This window comes from Pleurodeles waltl, chromosome 12 (assembly GCF_031143425.1).
Source record: "Pleurodeles waltl isolate 20211129_DDA chromosome 12, aPleWal1.hap1.20221129, whole genome shotgun sequence".
Classification (NCBI taxonomy): Eukaryota; Metazoa; Chordata; class Amphibia; order Caudata; family Salamandridae; genus Pleurodeles; species Pleurodeles waltl.
The window spans coordinates 647,966,811-647,991,454 of record NC_090451.1 but is presented as its reverse complement, the minus strand read 5'-3'; the positions used below and the strand labels follow the sequence as shown (position 1 = coordinate 647,991,454).

At 41.0% G+C, this 24,644-nt stretch overlaps 1 protein-coding gene across 1 annotated transcript; it reads right to left on the bottom strand.

The window, feature by feature from the left end:
* Nucleotides 1-1,028: 1,028 nt before the first annotated feature.
* On the bottom strand, nucleotides 1,029-24,251 carry SF3B4 (splicing factor 3b subunit 4). Its single transcript, XM_069218232.1, has 6 exons — nucleotides 24,126-24,251; nucleotides 12,483-12,611; nucleotides 10,159-10,704; nucleotides 7,986-8,180; nucleotides 4,407-4,580; nucleotides 1,029-1,470 (listed from the first exon to the last, which is right to left on the bottom strand). Exons 1-6 carry the CDS (start codon nucleotides 24,157-24,159, stop codon nucleotides 1,298-1,300), a joined length of 1,251 nt encoding a protein of 416 aa, XP_069074333.1. The 5' UTR covers nucleotides 24,160-24,251; the 3' UTR covers nucleotides 1,029-1,297.
* Between the last annotated feature and the right edge of the window lie 393 nt (nucleotides 24,252-24,644).

The following is a 24,644-nucleotide window of genomic DNA, read 5'->3' as shown; positions in this document are numbered from 1 at the left end:
GCACAGCCTATAATTTACACGGAACTCTTGTGAGCGGTTTACAGGCGCACTAATGCCACAGACCTCTGTGCCCACTGGTGCCAAGGTCCATAGCCACCTCTGCCTGGGACTCCTGTATCTACCAAAGCATATATATGCCCAATCTGCAGCAGTGTGCTCATTAGTGACATACCTCAAAGAGTGCCATCAAAGTCGGTGCTGCCAGAAGCTCCCAAACTCCTAGAGTACCATTGGCTCCAGTACCCACATCAGTGCAAGTGCTGCTACAGCCAATTAATGCTAGGTTCCCCAGTGCCCAAGCGCTGGCGTCTAGTGACTATAAGCTCAATAGTTCCTACCTCCCTTTTTTTTTTGTTGCAAACCCAGCACTTCCTATCTCTTTGGGTCTAGATTCTATAGAAACCATGTTTCACAATTCTGGTGGTTGTCAGTGCCAAGTTCCCATCACGGTTAAGGGCCCCTTGTTGCCATAATTCCTGGGTACTCATTTCAGCATCATTTCCAAAGCCACATGCTCACCAGTGCCATTTCCACAGTACAAAAAGGGTCAAGTGGGAAAGTATCCCCAGTGCTCATCAGAGCTATGGCTTCTCCGACCTATAACTTTAATGCCTCCACAGTCCTTAGACCAGCACATTGTTGTTTGTTCGCAGAGTTGTTTATCCCTCGATGCCAGTATCCTTCAGTACAATAAACTGGCGTATCAGTGCACACTTACCAGTAATGTCTTTCATAGCATGTGAGGATACCTGTACCCATCGATAATCTTGTTTTCTCACAATACACGTCGTCTCCATCAATAATAGTTTCCTAGTACCCATTAAAGTCCTCGAGTCTGCCCAAATCCAAAGCGCTTCTAGTAAAATGTGACAAAATAGATACTACATGTGTCTTTACAGACGTAGTTGACTTTTGTATTCCCTTTTAACTAGGGAAGGAATGAAAAAGTTAAATATTACCTTAGTTTTGCGGTTTAAGACGAAAGTTATTTATTTAGTATCGGAAGGAAAAAATGAAAGGACAAAATATTTTTTTGAAAAACGTCCCGGTTTTATTGATGTGGCTAAGGTCTGTATTTACACGGAGGATCCTATTAAAAATGATGTGAGCTGTCCTAAAGTAAACATGACAAAAAACACCAGTCCTACAATTGGAAAGAAACTGACAGTTCGATCTTTTGGACCCAGACTACAAGCAGGTCTTCTTTTCCCTGGGAATGTCAATGCCCAGGTGCTTCTTGGAAGTATAAATACACCAAGCCAACAGTAAGCTCTGTCCATCAGTATTCTACAACTTTTCACTGCGGCATGGGTCCCCTCATTGGGACTAGCGGTCGCTGCACTGGTCGCGGAGGGGGGATGGGTCCTCCCCGGTAACCATATGGTGGTGGCCTTGGTGGTCCATTGAAGGCATGTGGTGGCATTAGCGGGGGTGGGCCACGCATTCCATGTGGCGGCATACCAGGGTGTCCTAGAACAAACAATTAAAAGACAATTTAATTTTTTGAGGAACTTGTTTATACAATAAAAAACAAATACAACTGAACAGAAAACTATAGACTGGGCTACAAACAGATTGAAAAAATAGAACAAAACAAGCAACTGGAAAAGCAAGTAGGCCTCGTCTTTCAATGGTGTTACCACAACTTTTGGCTGTACCAGTGTCTTTGCTGAAGCTGGTCCGAGTTTGCCAGGGGATGAAAAAGAAATAACAAAAGCCACAAGCTTTGAGGATTGGGGGGAAAGTGAAGGACAAGCTTGGAAACGAAGGGGCGGAATATGATGCAGTAACACAACCTGCTTGGGGGATAGGAAGAGGAAGCAGCAAAAGATTAGAGCCCAGGAAAACAGACTCACATGGAGTACGGAAAGAAAAAGAAACAAGCATTGACAAAGTCAATAGGTCTCGGAAATGGGCAACCTAATGCCTTTTGCAATGGGGTGGTGAACAGGAGGGGCGGGTAGGGGTGTGAAAAAAAGGCGGCACACAAGGGCAAGAAACGAGCAGAAAACGGGCAGAAAGGCACAAACAGAGGGCATGAAATGAGAAGAAAACGGACACAGAGGGCAGGAAATAAGGAGAAAAGTTAAAACAGGGGACAAGAAATGAGCAGAAAATGGGCAGAGAGGCACAAACAGAGGACAAGAAACGAGCAGAAAGGCACAAACAGAGCAAGAAACAAGCAGAAAATTAGCAGATAGGCACCAACAGGGCAATAAACGGTGAGAGGCACAGAGGGCAAGAAATGGGGAAACACAAAGTGCAAAAAATGAGCAGAGGGGCACGAACTGGGGCAAGAAACTACCAGAGAGGCACAAACAGAGGCCAAGAAACGAGCAGAAAACAGGCAGTGTGGCACAGAGGGAAAGAACCCAGCAGAAAGGCACAAACAGAGTGAGAGAAACGAGCAGAAAGACACAAACTGAGGGCAAGAAACAAGCAGAAAGGCCCATAGGGCATGAAACACACAGAAAACAGGCAGAGGCACACAGAGGGCAAGAAATGGGCAGAGAGGGCAGAAACGGAGGGCAAGAATAGAGCAAAAAAGCATAAACAGAGGGCAAGAAACAAGCAGAAAAATGAGCACAAGGGCACAAATAGAAAGCAGAATCAATGGCGTAGCTCATGAAACACAAACGTCAATGTTAAACATCCAAGCCTACACTGACAAGAAAGCAACCACATGAAATAATCCAAGTGACAGCAACAATAGCGCGTCTGATGTGTGGCAGGAATGGTCACCCATTGAAACCAAAATAAATGAGCAACAGGAACAATAGTGCTCCTAATGTGTGGCGCAACCTGTCACCCACTGAAAGCAAAATTAAAAAAGTAGTCCTGAAACAATGGCTAAAAAATGGCTGCTGTGTAAGTAAACAGTAGTTGGTCTGTGCTCTCAGGGAGGGCTAAACAGAGGAAAAGGCAAGACATATGCATGCGCTTGACGAATGGGGATGCTGCAAAATGGAGCGACGATGGTGCCATCAAATGGGAAGGCTATGGGCAGGATGAAGCCCACAGTGTAGATACTGCATGTCTCGGTTCAAGATAGCGCAGGCGGGCCATCTAGACCCGAGACCTAAAAAGTAATTCCATCAATGGAAGCAATGAAAAGATACAAGTCATCCAGTCAAAAGTATGTTAAAGAAACTGTGCTCCACAGAAAGGGCAAAACACAGGAGAAGCAAGATAAGCAACTGAACAAGCAATGAACCAACACTGACAAAAAAGCCAACTAATGGTAAGCAATGGGCTATCCCAAAGCCTGTGCTAAGTGTGGATATTGTATAGGGCTTCAATGACAGATACCCAGAAGCTGTCTTTAGGCAAGAAAGTCTGTACAGCAAGCTTGCAATGGCACAGCAAAACACACCACCAGGCTCTACAATACAACGGCCCTACCCTTTCAACTGAATTCAAGCAGGAACTGTTATTATAACTCCAGAACAATTCTACACAGAGATAAGACTCCAATCATATAAAGGTTAAACACAGATTTTGCCCTAGCAGAGACCCAAAATCTGCAACAAAAAACAAACTAAGGTAATGTAGAAGTGGGTCTCTAATCTTAAATGGAAGCACAGACTCGCTCAACTTTATAGCAAACACAGACCAAAGTATATCAGAAACTATCTGCGTTACAATAAACCTGAGGTAATGGCCGTTTATTTCTATCACGAAACAAAATTATGACATAAACCTATTGTTTCTGTCACAAGCAGATCAAAATCAAACACACGCAAAGAAATATAATATCCACAGGAACTCCAGCCAGCTTTAAATACAAACAGGCATTCTTTACAAATCAAAACCAAGTAAAGTCCCAGCTTCTCCACACACAAAAGACACAGAAAATCACTAGCTTTGTCATACAAAGATCACACCAAAGCAATAACCCATGAACTCTCAAGCAACTCATTATCAAATCTGGCAAGGACAAAATAGGGAAACGCCAATCTTCTAAGTTACACCCCAAGACCAAAGCTAAAAATTCACTATCCCTTTTACATCCTATTCAAACCAAGGCAGAAACTCACTATTACTACAATAACCATAGCCCAAAGCTAATACTACACTGAACATCAGTGCAGGATTGTCTATCGGTATCTCCCCCTCAGACTATGTTGCCATCATTGCTGTAAGTCAAAGCTGTCATCTCCGTGAACAAAACCACTCACAGAGTATGTGGTCTGTTCAGTGATAAAAACCAGTACTCTTAACTGTAATGCTGCATAAGGATTGATGCTTTCAGTAAACTGAGTGCAGTTTTATGCAGTGAAGTTTATGCACACAGCAGAATCCTGGTCAGCATCGGTGAAGGCGTTTCCCCACAGGCATTCGCTACTTTCTTTCTGGTCACAACTCTCATTTCCTGATGCGTGAAAAGACGAAGAAGGAGTACTCACCCATTGGAGTGCCAAAGTGCGGGCCTCTGGGAGGCATGCCCATCGGAGGGGGTCCAGGATGTGGCATTCCATGAGGAGGGCGAGGCGGCACCTGTGCTGCTGAACCCGGTGGCGCTGGGTGATGTTGCTGCATCCCCGGAGGGCGATGATGCTGAACTTGCATTGGTGGCATACCTGAAAAATAGCCAGCACATTTTAAAATTCCAAAGGTCATGTAGGAGGGTCTGGCAACTCCAACAATAAAGTTTTTCAACAACCATAACAAAACAAGTGCTGAGCTCTTCATTGCTCGAGGCACTTTCATCACAGCGCAGAATGTGTAAAGCGAGGCAGAAGTCTCTGACTGATATTGTAATGCACCGAAGCAGTGAGAGCTGGGCCCAAAATGGAGGTGACTGCAGCTGAAAGGAAAAAAAATCAACTCTGAGCCCAGTCCAGCCCGCACTCTGGGTCGGGCGAAACCGGTTGAGAAGGTCACTGACACTGCTGGAAACTCAGCCAGTGCTTCCAGACTGCAGCATGGACTCAGCGTAGCCCACCCCCAATTTTCAATTATGATTGTAAACCCTTAAGCTAATCCATGTCAGCCATGTATCCTATTCCATTTTACATTTCATGTTTTATTGTTTTTTTTGTTTTTTTTTAATCAAATGTGTAACTTCCACAATGCTTACTATCCCTGGGTAAGTTTAGGTTACAAGTAAGTGGCCTGGAGTTGACAATAACAGTGTCCAAGGCACACGTTGCAGGGCACGGTTTTCATAAATGACACACTGGGCGAAAGTCACACATGACATTTGCAATTATCATTTTATATGAGTGTGTGAAGGAGGTACCCAGCTGTCGAAATACCAACAGTGCAAAGGAAAGGATAATGGTGTGTTTGCAGGTGATGAGCGAGTGGATGGCAGGGTGGTGAAGGCAGGAAATACAAGAAAGTACATGGTGAAAGGCAGTGAAAAAACAAGGAGATGGTGTGTGAGATGAGCAGATGAAATATTTTTAGAAATATGCAGTAAGAAATGGGTGTAAGTGGTAAACGGTGAAAAACTGTGATGGAAGATCAGTACCTCTCCCACAAGCAGAGAGGTCCCCAGATACCGTCAATGCTCAGATGTACTCTCAGGAAAGTGTCACTCGAAGTGTTAGGCATTTGGCAGTGCAACATGACTCCATGTACTCAACTGAAGGGAAAAGAATAAGGGAGAAGACGCAGACAATGGAAGGAGATGGAGACGGTAACTACCAATTGGAATGGTAGCATGGTGGGGAGGAGCAGAAGAAGGGGAATACGATGACAAAAGGTACAGAGGGAGTGAATGATGGAGCAAAGTGATGAGGGAGAGAAGTTTTTCTGAGATTTCTGGACTGTAACGACAATGGGAGAATGGATAATGCCTCAATCAAACGATTTGGCTCTGTTGCAGTCCAGAAGACTAGGGGCATTATTTAAAGTGGGAGGTTTAGCGTAAATTCTCTGATTCCTGGATGAAGTGCTAAATCTGGAGGAGAATCCGCTGGTGAAATTTCCTTTCCCATAGAGATAAATGGTGAAGCCGACAACATTGGTGGACTTCACAGACGGTCTATGGTGCCTGGAGCTATGCTGAGGATCCTGCTCTTTGAGTTAGCCCTTATGCTCTTTCTGCAATTCCAGCTCTTCCCATACAAGGAGCAACTGGATTTTTTTTAGTATGACAGCAAAAATACATTTTAAGCATTCAAATATCCTGTTTAGAGGAATCACTCCAAACCAAAACAGCAAGCAGAACCTTTGGGCTCTCACACTTATTTTGGAACACCCACTTCAGATTTAGAGTTTCTAACAAAAGCCAAGAACATTGACAAGTTCCAGTTGTAAAGTGGCTTTGCCAACCAAAAAGGATTACAATTCTGTAATTTGAAGCCAATTATATAGAAAGAAATTACATAAATATGCTTATCCTATGTTGTTGATTATGTGTAGTGTCATTGACAACTGCTTGATAATCTGTAGTCTAATGTATATAGTTGGACAACCATCATGTGCTTTGTCCTATACCACTATATAAGAGGAATCTTGAAAGAGGTCTTGGTGGAGACACAATGGATCTAGATATGTTTGACTATGTCTCCATGTGTCTGCAATTCATATTGAATTGAGGCTAAGTGAAAAGCAGCTTCTATCATGATACCTTCCTCAGTTTCAGCATTTGAATAATGATACCACGAAGAGTAATACTTTGGGAAAGTCTTACTTGTGAAGTGATAGGTCAGTTGGAATTGGATGTATTGCAGATCGTTTTTCCCAATTATAGGAACTGACCAGTCCCAGTTTCTTCACCAATGCCTACTGAATGATTGTTTGAGCTTTGGAATCTCTGATGCAGAAAAATAAGCGTGTTACGTGGTGAAATTGAGCAGCAGACGGTTTTCCTACTATTTCTTCTTCTCACCAATGTGTGCGACTCCCTGCCTTCATACTGCTGTAACGCTTGAAGTCCATATGTGTGCCTCCTACTTGGCCCCTCCAAGCGATATCTCACACCTACTGAATCTTCCATGGTCCATTTCCTTGAATTTCAATGCTTCTTTGGATCTTTTTTACCCTCCAGTGTGCCACTTAACCCTGACGTCTTTACCTCCTAGCTGCTACCCTACTGCATTTGTTCTTGCAAATTCACCTACCTACCACTCAACCTTTATGCATCACTACCAACGTTTCCCTCAACTGCACCTTGCCACTAATTGCCATTATCCCTCTGGGGGCACTTCTATCCATTAAATCTCTCTCTCCAGCTACATCTCTTCATGATCATTATCCCTACTGATACAGCGTTACATACCAGACATCTCTACCTCCTATTTTGCCTCGCAATTTCACCCTCAATCCTACACTCTTCCCCTGACTCCTCCCATAATTACAATCCTCTTGCTTCCACTGCACCCTTCATATAACCACCTTCCTCCACTGCACTTCTCCAGCCAACCTCTCACTGCATCTACAGCAATCCTATTCGCAGTTAGCGTACCTCCAGGGACCTCTTTCTCCTCTTCTTACTGGACTATTTATTCCCTCCTTCCAATATCACTAATTTCTCCCTCCTAATGTATCCGTCAACCTCGGGCACCTCTCCAGCCTGTGGCGCCCACCCATTTCAGCCATGGTTCCTAGATCTTTTTCTTTCTTACCATATTCTTCACAAGACCTCTCCTCATCACAGTGAATACTCAGTGCTTTTTGTTTAAATTTGAAGAACCGACTCCCTCTGCCTGGTGTTTTTTATTTTGATTAGTACAGCAATATGCAAAAGCAAGCTGCTAACAATAAATGCATGACTAAGCAATATTCCATCCATCACATTTTCCTCAACTACGGACACCATGTGCTGAGACTCATGTATTAAAGTTTCACTCAGATGCTCTAAGTGAACTCAAAGTCGTATACATCCAACAAACACACTGGGATTGTTTTTAGTAACTATCTTTACCATCAAACTGTTTGTTTTGTGGGTGCACCACAATGTACAGAATGTTATAAACACAATAACCTGCCATTTTGTCTAATACAACACTACAAAATATGATATAGCAACGTACCAGGCGGTGGGATCCCTCCTGGCTGGAAATGATGTGGGACTTGAGGATGAGTCTGTACAGGAGCGACTGTGGTCACTGGGCCAGGTGCAGTGGAAGCCTGCGGCAAAGGCATTGGTGGAAGTGCTGGAGGCAGGCCAGGGGGCATTGCACCAGGGGGCGGCACAGGCGGCGGGAAGGTTCCAAGGGTCGGAATACCTGCATGGAAGAAGAACAAAAAGAGACAAGTCAAGAGATTTTCTAACATTATCTCATCATGTGGGGTTGGCTCTGGCTGTTACAAAATAAAAATCCATATGAAAGATGGATACTACATACAACAATCAAGTGGAAGGAGTCAAATCGAAAGTATGTAAAAATAAACTCTAAAGAAACTGCACAGAAGTTTCAATTAAAAACAATAGCAGTTATAATGTTCATTACATTTCTTTCACTGTAAGGATTAAATGAGTATTTATTCCACCACTCAACTCTTATAACCAAATGTCACTGCAGCAGAGCACATACTTTGATTCAGTGAACTGAGTGCCTTTTGACCAGAGAGGGACCACAGGCATAGCCGTGGTCCCACTAATTGCTATGGAAGTGGGCAGACTCAGTGTTATTGAATAAACAGGCCTTGTGCCACCCTTGGCTCAGAGGTACTTAACCTTGTGGGCAATCAAGCAGGAGGCTCAGCTAGGTGTGTATGAGCAATCAGGTAAATGGGTCACAAGCATACCAGCATTCAGGCAGGGACGAAGGGGACAGCCAAGTGCAGCTGATCCCATGTCCAGTCTGTTGTACTACAAACTGGCCCCAACAACCATGCTGGCTTAGTGGCTTTGCTTAACCACTGAACAAACTACATCCAACTACATACACATTGTTACTCATTTGTAAGTAATTCATTTGTCAAACCTAAGGAGTGGAGTATACACCAACAGAGTGGAAAGACACAATTGTTTTAGCCTTTTTGGAAGAATAATTTGAGAAATTAGATGCTAAGTAACATCTTTCTACTCACTTTTCAAACATGTCACATTCTACTTCTGCTTACTTACACAAATCCATTTCAACATTTGTTTACATGTGAATGCCTCTTACAAAAAATGAACATGCGAAGACCGTGCTTCACTGCAGATTAAGTGTAGCGTACAGGCAAATTGTGCCTTACTCTCCAATAAGAAAGCAAAGGAGTGTAATGACATTTGTGTTTTGACCACTGACTCCATGTTGCACTTAGCCTAGCAGCACACCGTCACACTATGGACCACCAACTTAATTTTTGCCTATTGACTTTATTTTAGCATTAGCCACCACCATGATAAAAGCTGCAAGTATTTTTCCATGCCCATGTTACACAATGTGCTTTTTGCTCATGTTTTTATTCTGCATGTTCTTTGTCACCAAGGGCTTAGGCTGATAAAAATGTACTAGGATGATGTTTATGGTAGGGCAGGGAATGGTTTTGTTCTGAGATGGGGCATCTTGGGATCTTTGCCAGTCCCAATGCGTTCTTTTCAGAACTGACCTGAAGTAGCCAGCATTTTTTTATAATAAACTTAGAGTGGGCGAGGGTTTCTAGAATTCTCCTCTCTGGTTTGTTTAAAGAATATAAGAGGCCGAGACCAGATGGACCAGGGAGTGACTCAGATCACAGACATGCTCAGGACGCTGAGGTGTATCCTTCCCGTGAGGATAATTGCTCCCTCTCCGCGATCGATTCTAGGATCTGGCGGTCTGATGCCGATAAGGAAGGAGATTACGTAGATTTACCCATGTCTCATGGTTACGCATTTTTAATTCTTGTTATCTGCTTTGCATTGTGACATATATATACACACATGCATACATACACACACTCATTTGCTTTGTATATTTCAGTGGAGAATCATTTGTACATGTTTTATTTCATTGCTGTGACCATTTTTAAACGTGTGCTTTCAGCATGCTAATCTTCCTCTACGAACCTTGCAGAGTGGTTTAATAAATTTATTTCTTAGACTAAGAGTTGCATTCTAGAGATATTTGTCAGTGGATGAGTGTTTCATCTCGGTCTATAGTGAAGCAAAAACAAGGAGGTACCGTGAAAGCGAAATGGGATGAAAGCCAAGCATGCAGGCATTCAAATAACATAACTGATCAGACAAAGAGACAACATCATTTAACATTCAACTATAAATGATCTGCTTACCCACTGGAGTGACTGTACCCTGTCCCAAGGATGTAACAATGGGTGTTGGCACAGAGGGAGGAGGAGGGGCATCTGCAAACAGCTGATGAGGACGGTCAGCCTGTGACAGGGGATTCTGTGCTGCCAGCAGTCGCTCTGCAGCAGAGCCATGCCGCTCTCCCTTGGAATCCTTCTTGAAGGCGTAGGACACTGTGATGGGACGATTGCAGAGGTACTGTCCATTCATAGCCTCAATGGCAGCATCAGAGGCATCAAAACTTGCAAAGTTAATGAAGGCGTAGCCCTTGGAATTGCCAGTGTCCGGGTCCCTCATGATTTTGGGGGTCTGCAGAATGACACCAAAGGCGCTGAATGTGTCATATAACAGCTTCTCATCTATTTCAGGATCCAGGTTGCCAATGAAGATGTTGGCCCCAACGTCCAAATTCTTGTTGTGCGCTGAGGCCTTGTTTACCCGAATTGGTTTGCCATATAGTTTTATCATGTTCATAATTTTAATAGCATAGTCTGCATCTTCTTCACTAAGGAATTCCACAAATCCATAACCTATGAATCGGGAGTAACATAACAAAATCATCTAGATTAGCTTTTTCCAAAATAGCACAGAATGAGTTACAATCTCATCTAAGAACAATAAAAAGTAATAAAATGTACATAGCAGTCTATTGGAAACCATGCTGGTATCCGTCCCAGAGAGAACCTGTTTTACGGGAGGGACAAGTCAATGTCGTCATAGTACCCTCCTGATGGTATTATTGTTACAATGGTACAAAAGACCCCGGGCGATTGACCACTTAAATCTTATGCCTGCACTCATACCTTCAAAACAGGCAAAACACAGGCTTGACATATGGCAGGCTAATCTAGCCATCTGATGTCAATAAAATCATATATTTTTAACATTCACTAAAATAATTATTAACATTCATGTTAACTTATTTCATGTAAAACTGCAGGACATAATTGTTTGTTTCCGCTGCTGGTAAGCAATGATAGCTGTTAGTTACCATCTGCTTGTCACGGTTGTCATGGGTCTGAGCTTAAGGCAAGCAATTAAAAAAAACGTAATTGTACATCCGTTAAGACAAGCATGTCGTCACTTCACCACAAGTCCCACTAGGCCACCATAAAATCCACCCCATCCCACTGTAACAACCCTATCCAAATATCTCTTTGTACACTTGTTAGAATTGAACGTGCTAGAAAGAATACCACTTAAGCAATGAGATTTGTTCAAGCCTCCATCTATGTTGTCCTTTTTCCCGCATTTCCAATTACCCCACCCACTAAGCAATTTGAGGTACCCATAGGACAGCATAAATTGTTATAAAAAATAAATATAACCACATATAGAAATACTACCCACATTCAAGCAACAAAGCATCAGCAAGCTCTTGATTCATTTGAATGCAAAAAACGAATGTTAGCTAGACCACATCATAAAGGTCTAACTGGTAGAGCCAATTGCATTTTTAGTCTTCACGGCCTAGACACTGAATACAATAAGCTTATCCAAGAAAATGTGCCAATTTGACGAGCTGGAGTGATCTGAAAAATCTAACTACTGTAGCCTGCCTAGCCCCTTCTTGCTTTTACTTCCATTTTTTTCCTCAGCTATTTGATCAGAAGTTACGTGACTTGGTTATTTGATGTTTAGTCTAAATTGCACAAGGTAAAGACTGAACAAATCTTTGGGGCACATGATAGTCTATTAGAGAGCTTATAGACAGAATGATGCATACTTGATAAGAAAACATTTGCTACGTCCAAACATGAAAGGACCATCTTTGTAAGTTTTGTGAGTTGCTCAAGCCAAGTTTATATTTAAGTGTGTATGTGTATTGTGCGAACACAGCCAAAGGCGACAGGTGGCTATGTTGGTGGGTGGGGAAGAAGACAAGGGGGTGAAGAGAAGTTCTTGGAAGAGGTTCATGTGTTTTTGGAAATTAATCCCTACAACACTGTCAAAAGTTACACATGGATGCAATTTCTTCTCAGGCCTACAACCTTCCATTTAAAGACCTTACCATCTTCCTTAGACTATTAGCTACCATTGCACCTCGTGTCAAAGTATGTGACCCCATTTGTATGTAAGAGGAACAAAAGAAAACAAAATCATCTTCACATTCACTAGGCATCGAAAAGGGAAGAAGCTCAGCATACAGCAGATATTGATATAACACTGAGGATGCTGGAAATATTCCTATTCACTTCATATCCCAATTAACACAATGCAAATCAACAATGATTAAAATATACTTATGTGCAACATAAATATGCATTGTTAAAACATGACTTCCTAACTCCATCCCCTAAAAGATCACCTTGATGTTGGCCTGTAACCCTGTCCTTGGGCATGTGTGTGTTGACCACCGGTCCAGCTTGAAGAAACAGCTCCCATAAAAGAGGTTCACTCACTTTCTCATCGAGGCCACCAACGTACACAGTAGCATCTGGAAATAGAATGAACACAACATTGGGTGACCTCGACAACAGACATTTGAACTGTTTGGTATAAAAGACTTATGCTTCGGGCATGAGACATAATTATTCAGAAGATTTCATGAATGCCTGGTAATGTGAAGTGGCATTTTGCTTATCTTGTAAAGTATAGCACCAATTCTAAATGTAAAGTTTCACTTTATCACCTTATTTCTAAGCATGTCGTTTTGACAGATAAAGGATATGATGCACAGGGAAATTAAGTGCTTTGCCAAACTCAACAGGTCAAGCAGCTGACAGCATAGCAGTCATTCAACCACTTCTGGATGAAAGAAGGTAGTAAGCAAGGGGCCTCCAGCAGATGACGTGTGTCTAGAAGATGCAATATCAGGAGAGTACATTATACAGTCTGGCGTTCAACCAAGTACAACTAAAAGGATTATCAAGCTTCCTCATCATCTTGTCAACCGTTTCCAATCGGAGATTTTAACACCTAGGCTACTTTATCTTCTTTATTGTTCCCCGTCAATGTCTTTTCCAATCTAGAGTGGGTGAACTGTCCCGGATAGTCATAGGACTCAACAGCATGACAGGTCATCTCTCTTGAAGTATGGTTTGCACTAAGGAGACTATTCAGTCTCCTTGCATGCTGGTGATCTAATGTGTAACACTACACTGTTCCACATCTCGTTGCTCCCAAAGACTCTTATGTGTACGATTTTTGTTCACACTAATAATCCTCACTTGCATACACAACAACTGTCCGCAATGTTATAAAAGCTCAGATTCCAACCTTTACCCTCTCTCCGTAAACACTAGGCCAGTGGTCCCCAACCTTTTGACTTCTGTGGACCCCCACTTTATCATTACTGGAACCTGGGGACCCCCCCCAGTGAATCATTATTGGAAACCGGGGACTCTCCCCACCCCCCACCCCCACTGAGTCATTACTAAAAGCTGGAGATCAAATCTGTTAATATTATTTAATAATGTAAGCAGTCGTGGACCCCAGCAGTCCCCGGACCACAGGTTGGGAATGCCACTGTACGAGGCATTATTACAATATATTTTTCCTCCTAAAAAATTCATCCCCAACTGGAATGAAATGTTATGCTTCATACATCTTCAACCTGCATTTTCAGGATATTTTACAATAAGGTTCAGCTAACCTAAATGCCACCTTTTAATCTCACAATATTGTTCCAGCTTTCTGATAAAAGTATTGCTCGAGTTGAGTGAACAACCACAGACTGTAGTAACTATAGAAACATAAAGCATGCTTTATTACTAATTCAGTCAATAATCAATGGACGTGTACTCCAAAGTGCAAATATAACAGTCACCCTAATGCTGAACAAAGCTTCCCTCAATCCGTCAAACTTAGCCAGCTGAAGGCCCTTGGTCACCACGCTTCTGGATAAGGTAACACTATTACGTTATTAGAGATATAGTGAATGTAATACATTCCCTAATAACAACAGGCAAACTACTGTTTAGCACCTGGAATAGGCTGCCAACAAAGATGGAATCAAAGTCTTAACATTCTTTAAATCAACCAGCAGATTTTCACAAAAATCAATCATTCCATCCACGGCTTTCCATAAATTAAATCTTTATCACCTCTTACATCAGTCTCATGGTGAGTAAGACTAACCATTGTTTGTTCCTGGCAACTGTACGCCACTCACTCTTTTTCTGTTATCTCTTGATGCACTTCCAGTGGCCTGCCATGTAGCTAATGGCTAGGTACTGGCAATCACTCATTTCATTCTGTAGGCTCATCCCCTGTGAAGGCTTATTCGCACCCAGATGCATTAACAAGGTTTATGCAGGTAAATGTTGCAATTACCACACCATGGACGCTAGCTAGTTCTGAGGGATCATGACCGGCAGATACTGCACATTCTTTACAAGTATTCAAAGAAATGTATCAATTCTAGCACTCAGACGAACAGAATGCATGATGGCAGTGCATTAACTTTATAGTACTCAGTAATTACTCTGTGCTGTAAACTCAGGCACTTGACTGTGTACGAACAGGCACATAAAACCGAGCCCATCGTAGAATTCTTTTTGATTGCTCTAAGGCAGAGGCATAAGATCCACTGCACTACTGAGTTTCATGATAACAAATGACTATACTAAAAGCTAATAGGGAATAATCTTATGAAATTATTATTATTTGAAAATATAGAGAAAACATACAATGAAACCGGCCTTCCTACATCTCTTCTGTAGGCGCTTTCCTTACATGATGAAATCTGACAGATGATTACCTCCACATATTATTCAGATCATTATCTATTACCAAATCTTTAGAATGGCATCTCTACATGGTACAAGCAACTACCAGTTCATAGACATGAATTGCACACCATTATCACTAAGTATATTTGCCAGAATGCCCCCTAACAAAAATACTTGGTCAAGAAACTGCAGCACAGAGTCAGTATCTGCTCTATCCACTACTTTAAGAATAGGCCATCTTAAAAACATGTCAGTAAGTACTATGATATACTTACTATCCCTTCCTATAGGTCCCATAGTATAAATTGCTATACATTCCCATGGTGACTTAGGTGCATGACTCTTACCCATAGGTGGTCTCAGAGTTACTAACAATTTGTCTGATTCATTACAAACCTTACAATCAGGTACATATCTCTCAATTTCTATGCCCATGCCTGGCAACCAAAATTACGTTTTTAAAGCCTGTTTCGTTCTGATAATTCCAAAAAGTTCTTCATGACACAATTTCATAACTGATTTCCTTAATTCCCTTAAAGGAATTACCCTCTCTCCTCTCCATGTGTTTTCATCTTCAATACTCAAGTCACACCTTATTTCCCAAAAAGGTCTGATCTTGTTCCTTAATTCTATTTTATTAGGTCAACCATTACTAAGATAATTCCTAACTTTAGGTAATTATTCATCTTTTTAATATTCTTCATCCCATGTCTCATTTTTTTTTTTTATACACATTTCACCTTGGTCATTTACAAATGCAATCTGTTCCACATTCCATAATTCATTTTCACACCAATCTGTTTAGGCATTTTGGATAGAAAATCTGCATTGACATTTTCTTTATCTAGTATTATTTCAACCTTATAATTGTAGTGTTGCAATCTAATAGATAATCTAGCTATTCTAGAGGATGTATTTGTGGTGTCTTCAGTTGTGAGAACTTTCACCAAAGGTTTATGATCACACCGCAAGGTGAAATGTGATCCCCACACAAACTCTAAAATGATCCACAGCCCACACAGGTCAAGGTTTTTTTTTCAGTTACAGAATATCTCTCTTCTGTTGGTGACAATGATCGCGAAGCATAGGCTATTATGTTTTCCCCTCCCATTTTTATCCACTTGAGTTAGAACTGCCCCGAACCCTTTACAACTAGCATCAGTAGTTATTACACACCATGCCTCAGGATCAAAACTTTTCAGTGAAGCTATATTAGCAATACACTCTTTGATACTAGAAAACTCAGCATCACATTCATGAGACCATTCAAACTTGCTCTTGATTTTCAGTAACTTCTTAATATTGCAAGTTCTCGCTGCTAAATTAGGAATCCATTTCAAGCAAAATTCAATTTATCCCATGAATGATCAGACTTCCTCTTTACTAGTTAGGGACAATGCTTTATGGACAGCATCTATAAGAGATGGTTTAGATGTTATACCTTCACTACAAATCACATGTCCAAGGTAAATTACCTTATTCTCAGCAAAATTAGATTTGGAATATTTAACAGTTAATCCATTTGATTGTAAAAAACCCATAACTTCTTCCAATGTTTTTTCATGTTCTGCGTTGGTTTTTCCAAAGATAAGGACATTGTCCTGACATAATTTTGTAGCTTTAACTTTACCAAATAATTGATGCATTAGGCGTTGAAATACAGCTACGGTTGATGCTAGGCCAAATGGCATCCTTTTGAACTGCTAACAACCTCGAGTCGCAATAAATGCAGTGTATTCTTTACTATCTTCACTAATGGCATCTGATGGTATGGTGCAGACAAATCAATTTGCACCTTTCAACAATGACATTTCATTTATCTTTGGAAGTGGGAATTGATCCACAATTGTATTATTGCTTAATTGACGCAAGTCCATATATAATCTCAATTTCCTATTGCTCTTACGTGTCACTAATAAAGGTGAAGCCCATTCGGAAGCTTCTATAGGTTTTATAATGTCAGTATCCATTTGTTTTTCTAATTCTTTAGATACCTCATCTCTTAAAGAAACTGGCACATTTCTTACTTTGTGTATTTTTGGTACAGCCTAATTTTATGCTCATAATCTCGTAGTTTGCCAATTTTTCTATTGAATACAGAAGAAAAGTTCTCCAACATTTCTTTTTCCATCTTTTCACCCTCATCCATTATCAAAATTTGTTCACTGCTATTTGGGTCGAGACTAATATGTACATTTTTCTGGTATTCCCATCCCAGAATGGAGGGTCCTTTTTCAGACACATACAATAGCCCATTCGCACATCTATTCTTGAACTCAAACTGAAATGTATGACACCCAATTACATCAATGTTATCTCCCTGTATCCCTCTGGGTCAATATCAGGTGTGAATAACTTATTACCTACTTTGCTCTTGTTATGAAAATAATTAGGTTTGACCACTGACTTTGTGTTTCACCGCTGTGCATATTAGTTGTTCAATATTCACCAGTAGCACATTACATTTTGTATTTGGTTTAGCTGCCTATTGGCTTTAATGTGGCATTAGACATGTTGTATTCAGTTTAGATGCCTATTTGACTTTATCGTGACGTTAGACATTGCAGATGAGCTGTGTTTTTCCACACGGTAAACCAAGCTGTGTTGTTTGTATTTTGTTCTCACCGAACCCAAGCATGATAAGGGGGCGCATATTTTGTGTTTTTCTTTAGTCGGCCTTGAAAGCCTGGCCAACTTTTGACACTTGTTTCTTCCAACTCTGACCTACAGTAGCCAGCATTTTTTTTATAATTCTCCTCTAAGGCGGAGGGCTATGTAGAAAGTTATATCGTAATTATTCAAAGATATAAAAAAGATGACTGTTCAGTAGCATGGAATTCTGAGACTTCAGTCAGGAGCAGGCGCCATCTGCCTGATGTGTCCCGTGGGGGTGGAAAATCTCTTTCTCGCAGTTGAACAGGAGTTGTTCTTCTTGCTGGCATGAGAAGGATGAAGCATTAGGTGGGTCCTACTACCGTGATAAATTTTGACTTTTATTCTTTGCTTTGAAGTTATGCTATAATATAATCACATATATTTGCTGTGTACATTGCAATTGAGAATCACTTTGATATATTTTCCTTTCATTGCTGTGACTACTTTTGAAGGTGTGCCTCCAACCTACTATTCTCCTCTCTCAGGAACCCCGTGGTGATGTAATAATAAATGTCTTCTTTAAACTAAGAAGTGCCTTTCAGAGATTGTTTTCAGCTTGGTCATTAGTGAAAGCAAAACATTTTGTTGAGTCGGCAGTCTGGGAAAGGAATTGGAAGTGCCCGATTTAGAAGTGTAATTGTTTTTTTAGAGAATTTAAGGAAGCATGGCAGTCCATGTTTGCAAATGCATGTGAAGTTAAACTGCCTTATGATGCTGTGAGAAACATGTTTTCTTGTTTATCAGGACTTTCTAAGTCTTAGGATGAGTGCTTGGATAAAACAAAAGTGTTTTCATATTTAGAAAATGTGCTTTTGGAAAGAAATGATGTTCCTTTTGTTCTTGACAGAAGGGTTTGGATACTTTTGTCTGCTTACAGAAAAATACATGAGAGATGTAAGCAGTTAGAACATGAAAATAAGAATTTACGTGAGAAAATTAGCCAGAACAGATTATTGCAAGATAAAAATGAAATCTACAAAGTTGTTGCAGGAGAATCTGGCTTTTCACATTCCAGTAATGAAGAGGTTAAAAAGGTGGGGTCCAGTGTGAGTCTCATGAGCATAGCTTAGATCTCCGTGCGCAGAGCAGCCCACAGTTTTTGGCAGGAGTTGAAGTGCATTCTTTGAAAGATTACACTGAGCACGAAGTTGACAATGTTATATTCAGGCCACTTTTGCAAAGTACAATGTGTAACATAAATTCAGACTAGGCAGAGGTACTGTCGCAAAATGTGCAGTTTCTGGGAATTCAGTGGAATCCAGAAAATAGACAGATGTTGTCACAGGTAAAACAAAAGATTTTAGACTTCCTTACTATTTGCACTAAGCAAGAGACACCGAGTTTCATGAGTTTGTTTGATTTTTGGAAACAGTATAGCCCTCATCTGAGTAAAATCTTAACACTTTGGTACAAAGTAACTAGGAAAAAACATCAGTTTGAATGGAGTGAGAAGCAGCTGATTGCTTTTGATTTGGCAAATGAAATAATTCAACAGACTTTAGATTTGGATGCAGTGCAAGAGGGAAATACTGATGTAAACTTGAGTATGTGGCAGAAACAGGGGAGGACAAGGGTGCCCCTGAGGCTTTGGATTAAAAAACTATCTGACTTTGTGGAGTGCTGTACTCCTTTTAAAAAACAGTTTTTGACTTGTTATTGGGCTATAGTGAATACTGAGCAAATGCCATTAAATGATAATGTAATTCCGAAACCTGAACTACCAATCATGCAGTGGGTGATGAGTTCACCTAAATCTCACAGTATAGGACCGGCACAAGAGGCTAGTATCATACTTTAGATCTGGTACGTACAAAACAGGGCTCAAGTAGGACCTACAGGCACTACAGCCCTACATGACCATGTGTCACAAGTCCCTTTACAGGATGAGGAGAGAGTGCAGAAGGTACCACAGGCAAAAGAGTCACTAGTAAAATTGAATGCACCATTTGAATTCTTGTCCCGAGGATAGAAAGCGTGTTTGTTTGACTAATAATTTATTTATATAAGTGATTACTAAAAGAGAATGGAAAGCAGTGTTATACAATCCAGTTACTAAAAAGTGGTTGTCTACCACAGGAGAAGGAAAAAGTAACCAATATGCAGAGTTGTACAATGTGTGTCAGACTTTAAAGCAAGAGCTGCTTGAGACGTGTCATTTTTACACCAATTCTTGGTTAACTGTTAATGGATTAGCTGTTTAGTTTTCCACATGGCTTGCACATAACTGGTTAACTAATTCAAAGGAGTTGAGGGGCAGAGAGTTGTGGGAGGAAATTTGGGAAATGTTAAAACAGAGCATAGTCATAGATGTCCATTGTTCCATTGACTCATTAGAACGCTGGTTCAATTCCCTTGCAGATGTTAAAGAGAAAAGTTCAGAGACAGAAGTGTCAACCCAGAATTCTGACTTGGTGGGGATGGCTAAGTGGGCGCACCAGAAATGTGGACATCTGGGAGAAAAAGCCATTTACAGGTGGGCAGAAATTAGAGAAATGCACATTCCTCTACACTTGATAACAACTGTAATTTTGCAATGTCCTATTTGTCAGCACACACAACAGAAATCTGTCCCACAAACAGTTAAAGCTCAGTTGGGGAGAGGAAAGTTACCAGGACAGATTTGGCAAACTGATTACATTGGACCACTACCAATTAGTTGCGGGTGTCAATACGCCTGCACTGTAGGGGACACTTAATCTGGATACTTGATTGCTGTCCCTTGCAAATGTGCTACTCAGCACAATACTATCAGAACTCTGGATTTGTTAATGTTATATTATGGAGTACCACTCCAGATCCAGGAGTGACAATGGATCACACTTCAAAGGCAAACTGGTACAAGATTACTGTTCTCAGCACAATTTTGAGTGGATATATCATATTCCTTATTGTCCACAGGCCTCAGGGCTAATTGAGAGAATGAATGGTTTACTGAAAACTCAATTGCAAAAACTATCTGATGGAACTTTGAAAAACTGGAGAGAGCATTTAAATGAAGCCCTCTAGATTCTGAACAATAGACCATTAACAAAGGCTGAAACACCTTTGATGCGAATGTTAACTCCAGCTTTGCAAATACAACCATATGAGGCCACCAATACCATCACATACTGGGAAATAAAACACAGAGCGTTAGCCCCTTACAGAGCCACACCCGAAGCTGCAGGTCTTGACTTACATGCTTTAGAAGCTTACATAGCTGTGTGTGAAACAAGTGTTGGAGTACAGGTTTCCCCAGAGCATTTTGGATTGATTGCTCCCAGATCTGGATTGGCCCTCAAAGGTATTCAGGTTTTAGGGGGTGATTGATGCAGATTACCAAGGAAAAATCCAAGGTATTCTGATGACTAGAAGGGAATCTGATGTATTCATACAGACTGGAGACAGAATTGCCCAACTTGTCAAAAGTGCAGTGAATAGAGGTTTAGTAAGGAAGGAGTCTGCCCCAGCCCTTCTGACAGTGCAAGGAGTGGGAAGCTGTAGTGCAGCAGATAAAAACCTCAGTGCTAAGGTATGGGTTGAACACCCAAATGACCCTCCAGAACCTGCAGAAATTGTAGCACAGAGTTTTGTGCTTTTACCCAACGGACAGACATTGCAAAATGGGCTGTGTTTTTCCACACGGTAACCCAAGCTGTGTTTTTTGTATTTTGTTCTGACTGAACCCAAGCATGACAAGGGAGCGCATATTCTGTGATTTTCTTTAGTCAGCCTTGAGAGAGAGAGAGCCTTGAAAGCCTAGCCAACTTTTGTCGCTTGTTTCTTCCAACTCTGACCTACAGTAACCAGCACTTTTTTTTTTATAATTCTTCTCTAAGGAGGAGGGCTTTCTAGAAAGTTCTCTCGTAATTATTCAAAGATATAAAAAAGATGACTCTGTTCAGTAGTGTGGAATTCCGAGACTTCAGTCAGGAGCGGGCACCAGCTGCCTGACGTGTCCCATGGGGGTGGAAAATCTCTTTCTCGCAGTTGAGCAGGGGTCGTTCTTCTTGCTGGCATGAGAAGGATGAAGCATTTGGTGGGCCCTACTACGGTGATGAATTTTGACTTTTATTCTTTGCTTTGAAGTTATGCTATAATATAATCACATATTTGCTGTGTACATAGCAATTGAGAATCACTGATATATTTTCCTTTCATTGCTCTGACTACTTTTAAACGTGTGCCTCCAACCTCCTCTCTCAGGAACCTTGTGGTGAAGTAATAATAAATGTATTCTTTAAAACTAAGAAGTACATTCAAAAGATTGTTTTCAACTCGGTAATTAGTAAAAGCAAAACAGCTCTCAAACTGCTTCTTCCACTCATCTTCATTTATAATAGTGTGAGGCAGTGGTTCCCAACCTTTTGACTTCTGTGGACCCCCACTTTGTCATTACTGGAACTCATGGTCCCCCACTGAATAATTATGCAAATCTGGGGACCCTCCAGTGAGTCATTACTGAAAGGTAAGGACCTAATCTGTTAATATTTTTTTTTTTTAACCAGTCACGGATCCCCTTCCAGGGGTCTCCGGACCATCGGCTGGGAACAATTTGTGTAAGGTGAACCAGGGTCTACAAAAATGTTTTTTTCTCACACCACCAATTTTCACCCAGCGCTCAGGTTTGTTCTGTACCACAAAACATCCATCCATAATATTTTAAATGTGTAGTTTTTAGATCTGGAATATCTTCAGAACTATTATCTTCATCAGAATAATCATTCTTTTTCTTACGCACTGACACATTTCACAGATTTAGTTATTTTTCTACATATTTTGGTGTACTGTCCTACAATACCACACATACTGCCTTTCACCTTCTTAGCAGGACATGATTTAGCAAATGCCAGGTGCTCAGTGCTATCACACCTGTAACACATACCAAGGTATTTGTATGTGTTACAGGTGTGATGGTAGTGCTACCTACTTCTTTTCGCTTGGTTTCAATCTTTGCAATTACCACTGGTTCTTTTCCTAAATTTCTCTCCTCCATTTTTAATTCATTAGCACACTCACTAGATGTTTCTGCTTTGCGTACAACAGCAAGTACTTCATCCAAACGTGCACCACCATCCATAATCTTTCTTGAATGGCATGATTATGGGTATGCATAACTATATGGTCTCTAATTAAATTTTTTAACAGACCACAAAATGCACAATCACTAGACAACTTTACGTAATCATCAATGGTTTAATTCTTAAGTTGTTTCCTTGGGAAAAATGTGTACCTTGCAATACCAATACAAAAAATTGGCAAAAAATGACTACGTTTGCCAATGCAATGTTAAAAGCATTACTATCTCCTCCACCCATAACCGTTTTTGTCGTTTGATTTAAAAATGTTAGCCCTTGAGGACCTAATGAGTGTAACAAAATACGTTGTGTTCTGTTCTGGAGCCATCTTTTCTTCTGAGTATATAGGATCAAAATAACTCAAGAAATACTCCTCCCCACCCCATCTTCGTACAAGGTCTATTGAGTCATTTTTTATCAAAATTAAAATTTCACACGTGTGGAGAAAAAAGCAGAAAAAAATATATATTTACAAAAGTGGAATTGTTAAGTGCTGAGTAAACTTTTCCTTCTTCACCATATTCAAAATTCAGTAAATTTCCCTGGTGCAGTTCTTCAAAACCGATGTTCCATCCAATTAATGTATAAATCTCAATATTTACTTCAATCTAAATGTGTAACTGTGCAGTGTCTAATTCACTGCCCTTTTTTCACCACATTAAAGCTTATATATTTTTTCTCAGTTGCAGTTCTTCAAAATGTTGAGGGTATGTAAAATAAAGGTGTGCCTTGCCTATTACCATAAACACTAGACATATTTAAACACAACATAATATAAATTGTGGAAAATTCTGAGTGGGGGCCCCAATGATTTTGTTTTCTCCTTGGGGGGGCACGGCATTAAAAAGTTTGGAAATCACTGGCGTAGAGTTTGCCGTCTTCCCCTTGAAAACGGTTGCACGTACCTATCTACTTGTCCGCAAAGCTAACTGGGCTAGGCAAGGCAAAGAAATGGGGTTGGGTGAGAAAAACATTCAAAGCAGTGCACACGGGTGGAGATATAAGAACACGGGTTCTGGCTGTTGGGAAGCGTCCTGGTCAGAGAGGTGTGCTTCCAGCTGCCTCCGACTCCACCACCCACGATAAGCGGACCCTTCAACTAAAATTTCCGGCCAAGTACTGATAGTTAACGCTCGTAACCTATCAAATAAAAACCTAAACTAAGTCAGGGACTGTGTTAACTCTGTCTTCTCGGCGCCTCAACGTGTATGAAAATTTCCAGTTTAGCACCCGCTACTACTCCCGGAGATACGTGGACAAAATAAGCAGTACTGTGCTGGCATTTAGTCACCATCTTGATATATATATATTATTTTTTTAACAAAACTAGCCTTCTGAAAAGTTACGCATAAAGTAACATTCAACCAAGTTGACTATTTTAAATTAGAACGTCTCTACAATCGTCTCTAAAATCTACGTTCACTATACAGGAGGCAATGCGAGGAGTTCTAACAAATATCGCAGCTGCTCGCTCTCCGCGGCGTTCGGGCTAAGAAATTCTTCAGAGCTTATTCTGTTGCAACCCTCACGACGCGCTTCACTTCATCTCTAATGACCGGCGCTCACCCTGATTTCGCTCTGAAATAGGCCCGGCCGCCATCCTCTAGCGTACAGCACAGCGACCACGATCCCGGAAGTGCTCCTTTCTTCTCTAACCCTTCACCCCGATGGAGATACGCTGTGAATGCCTCACTTCCGGTTTCCGCATGTCGATGAAGTGGTATGGCGATGGAGGAAGGACTACGTGCCTCTCTTCCGCCGCCATCTTGAAAGGTCTCATGAAGCTAATATTTTATTTTGACCCTGCGAGCACTAGGGAAGAACTGGAAAATTCTTTTTAACAGCATAAACGTTTCCAGGGAACAAAGCAAAACAATGTGATGGATATAAATTGCATTCTGTTCTATCCAGAGAACTGGTGCCGTAAAACCCTGGAATTTCTCATTCCTGGGCCCATCCAACTACTGAGAAACAGCCATCTTCACTCCATTAACCCATCACTCTGGATCACATTTTTTTTTTTTGCAGTTTTATACAGCACATCATCTATCACCAGTTACATTATGCAAGGATACATGCAACAGA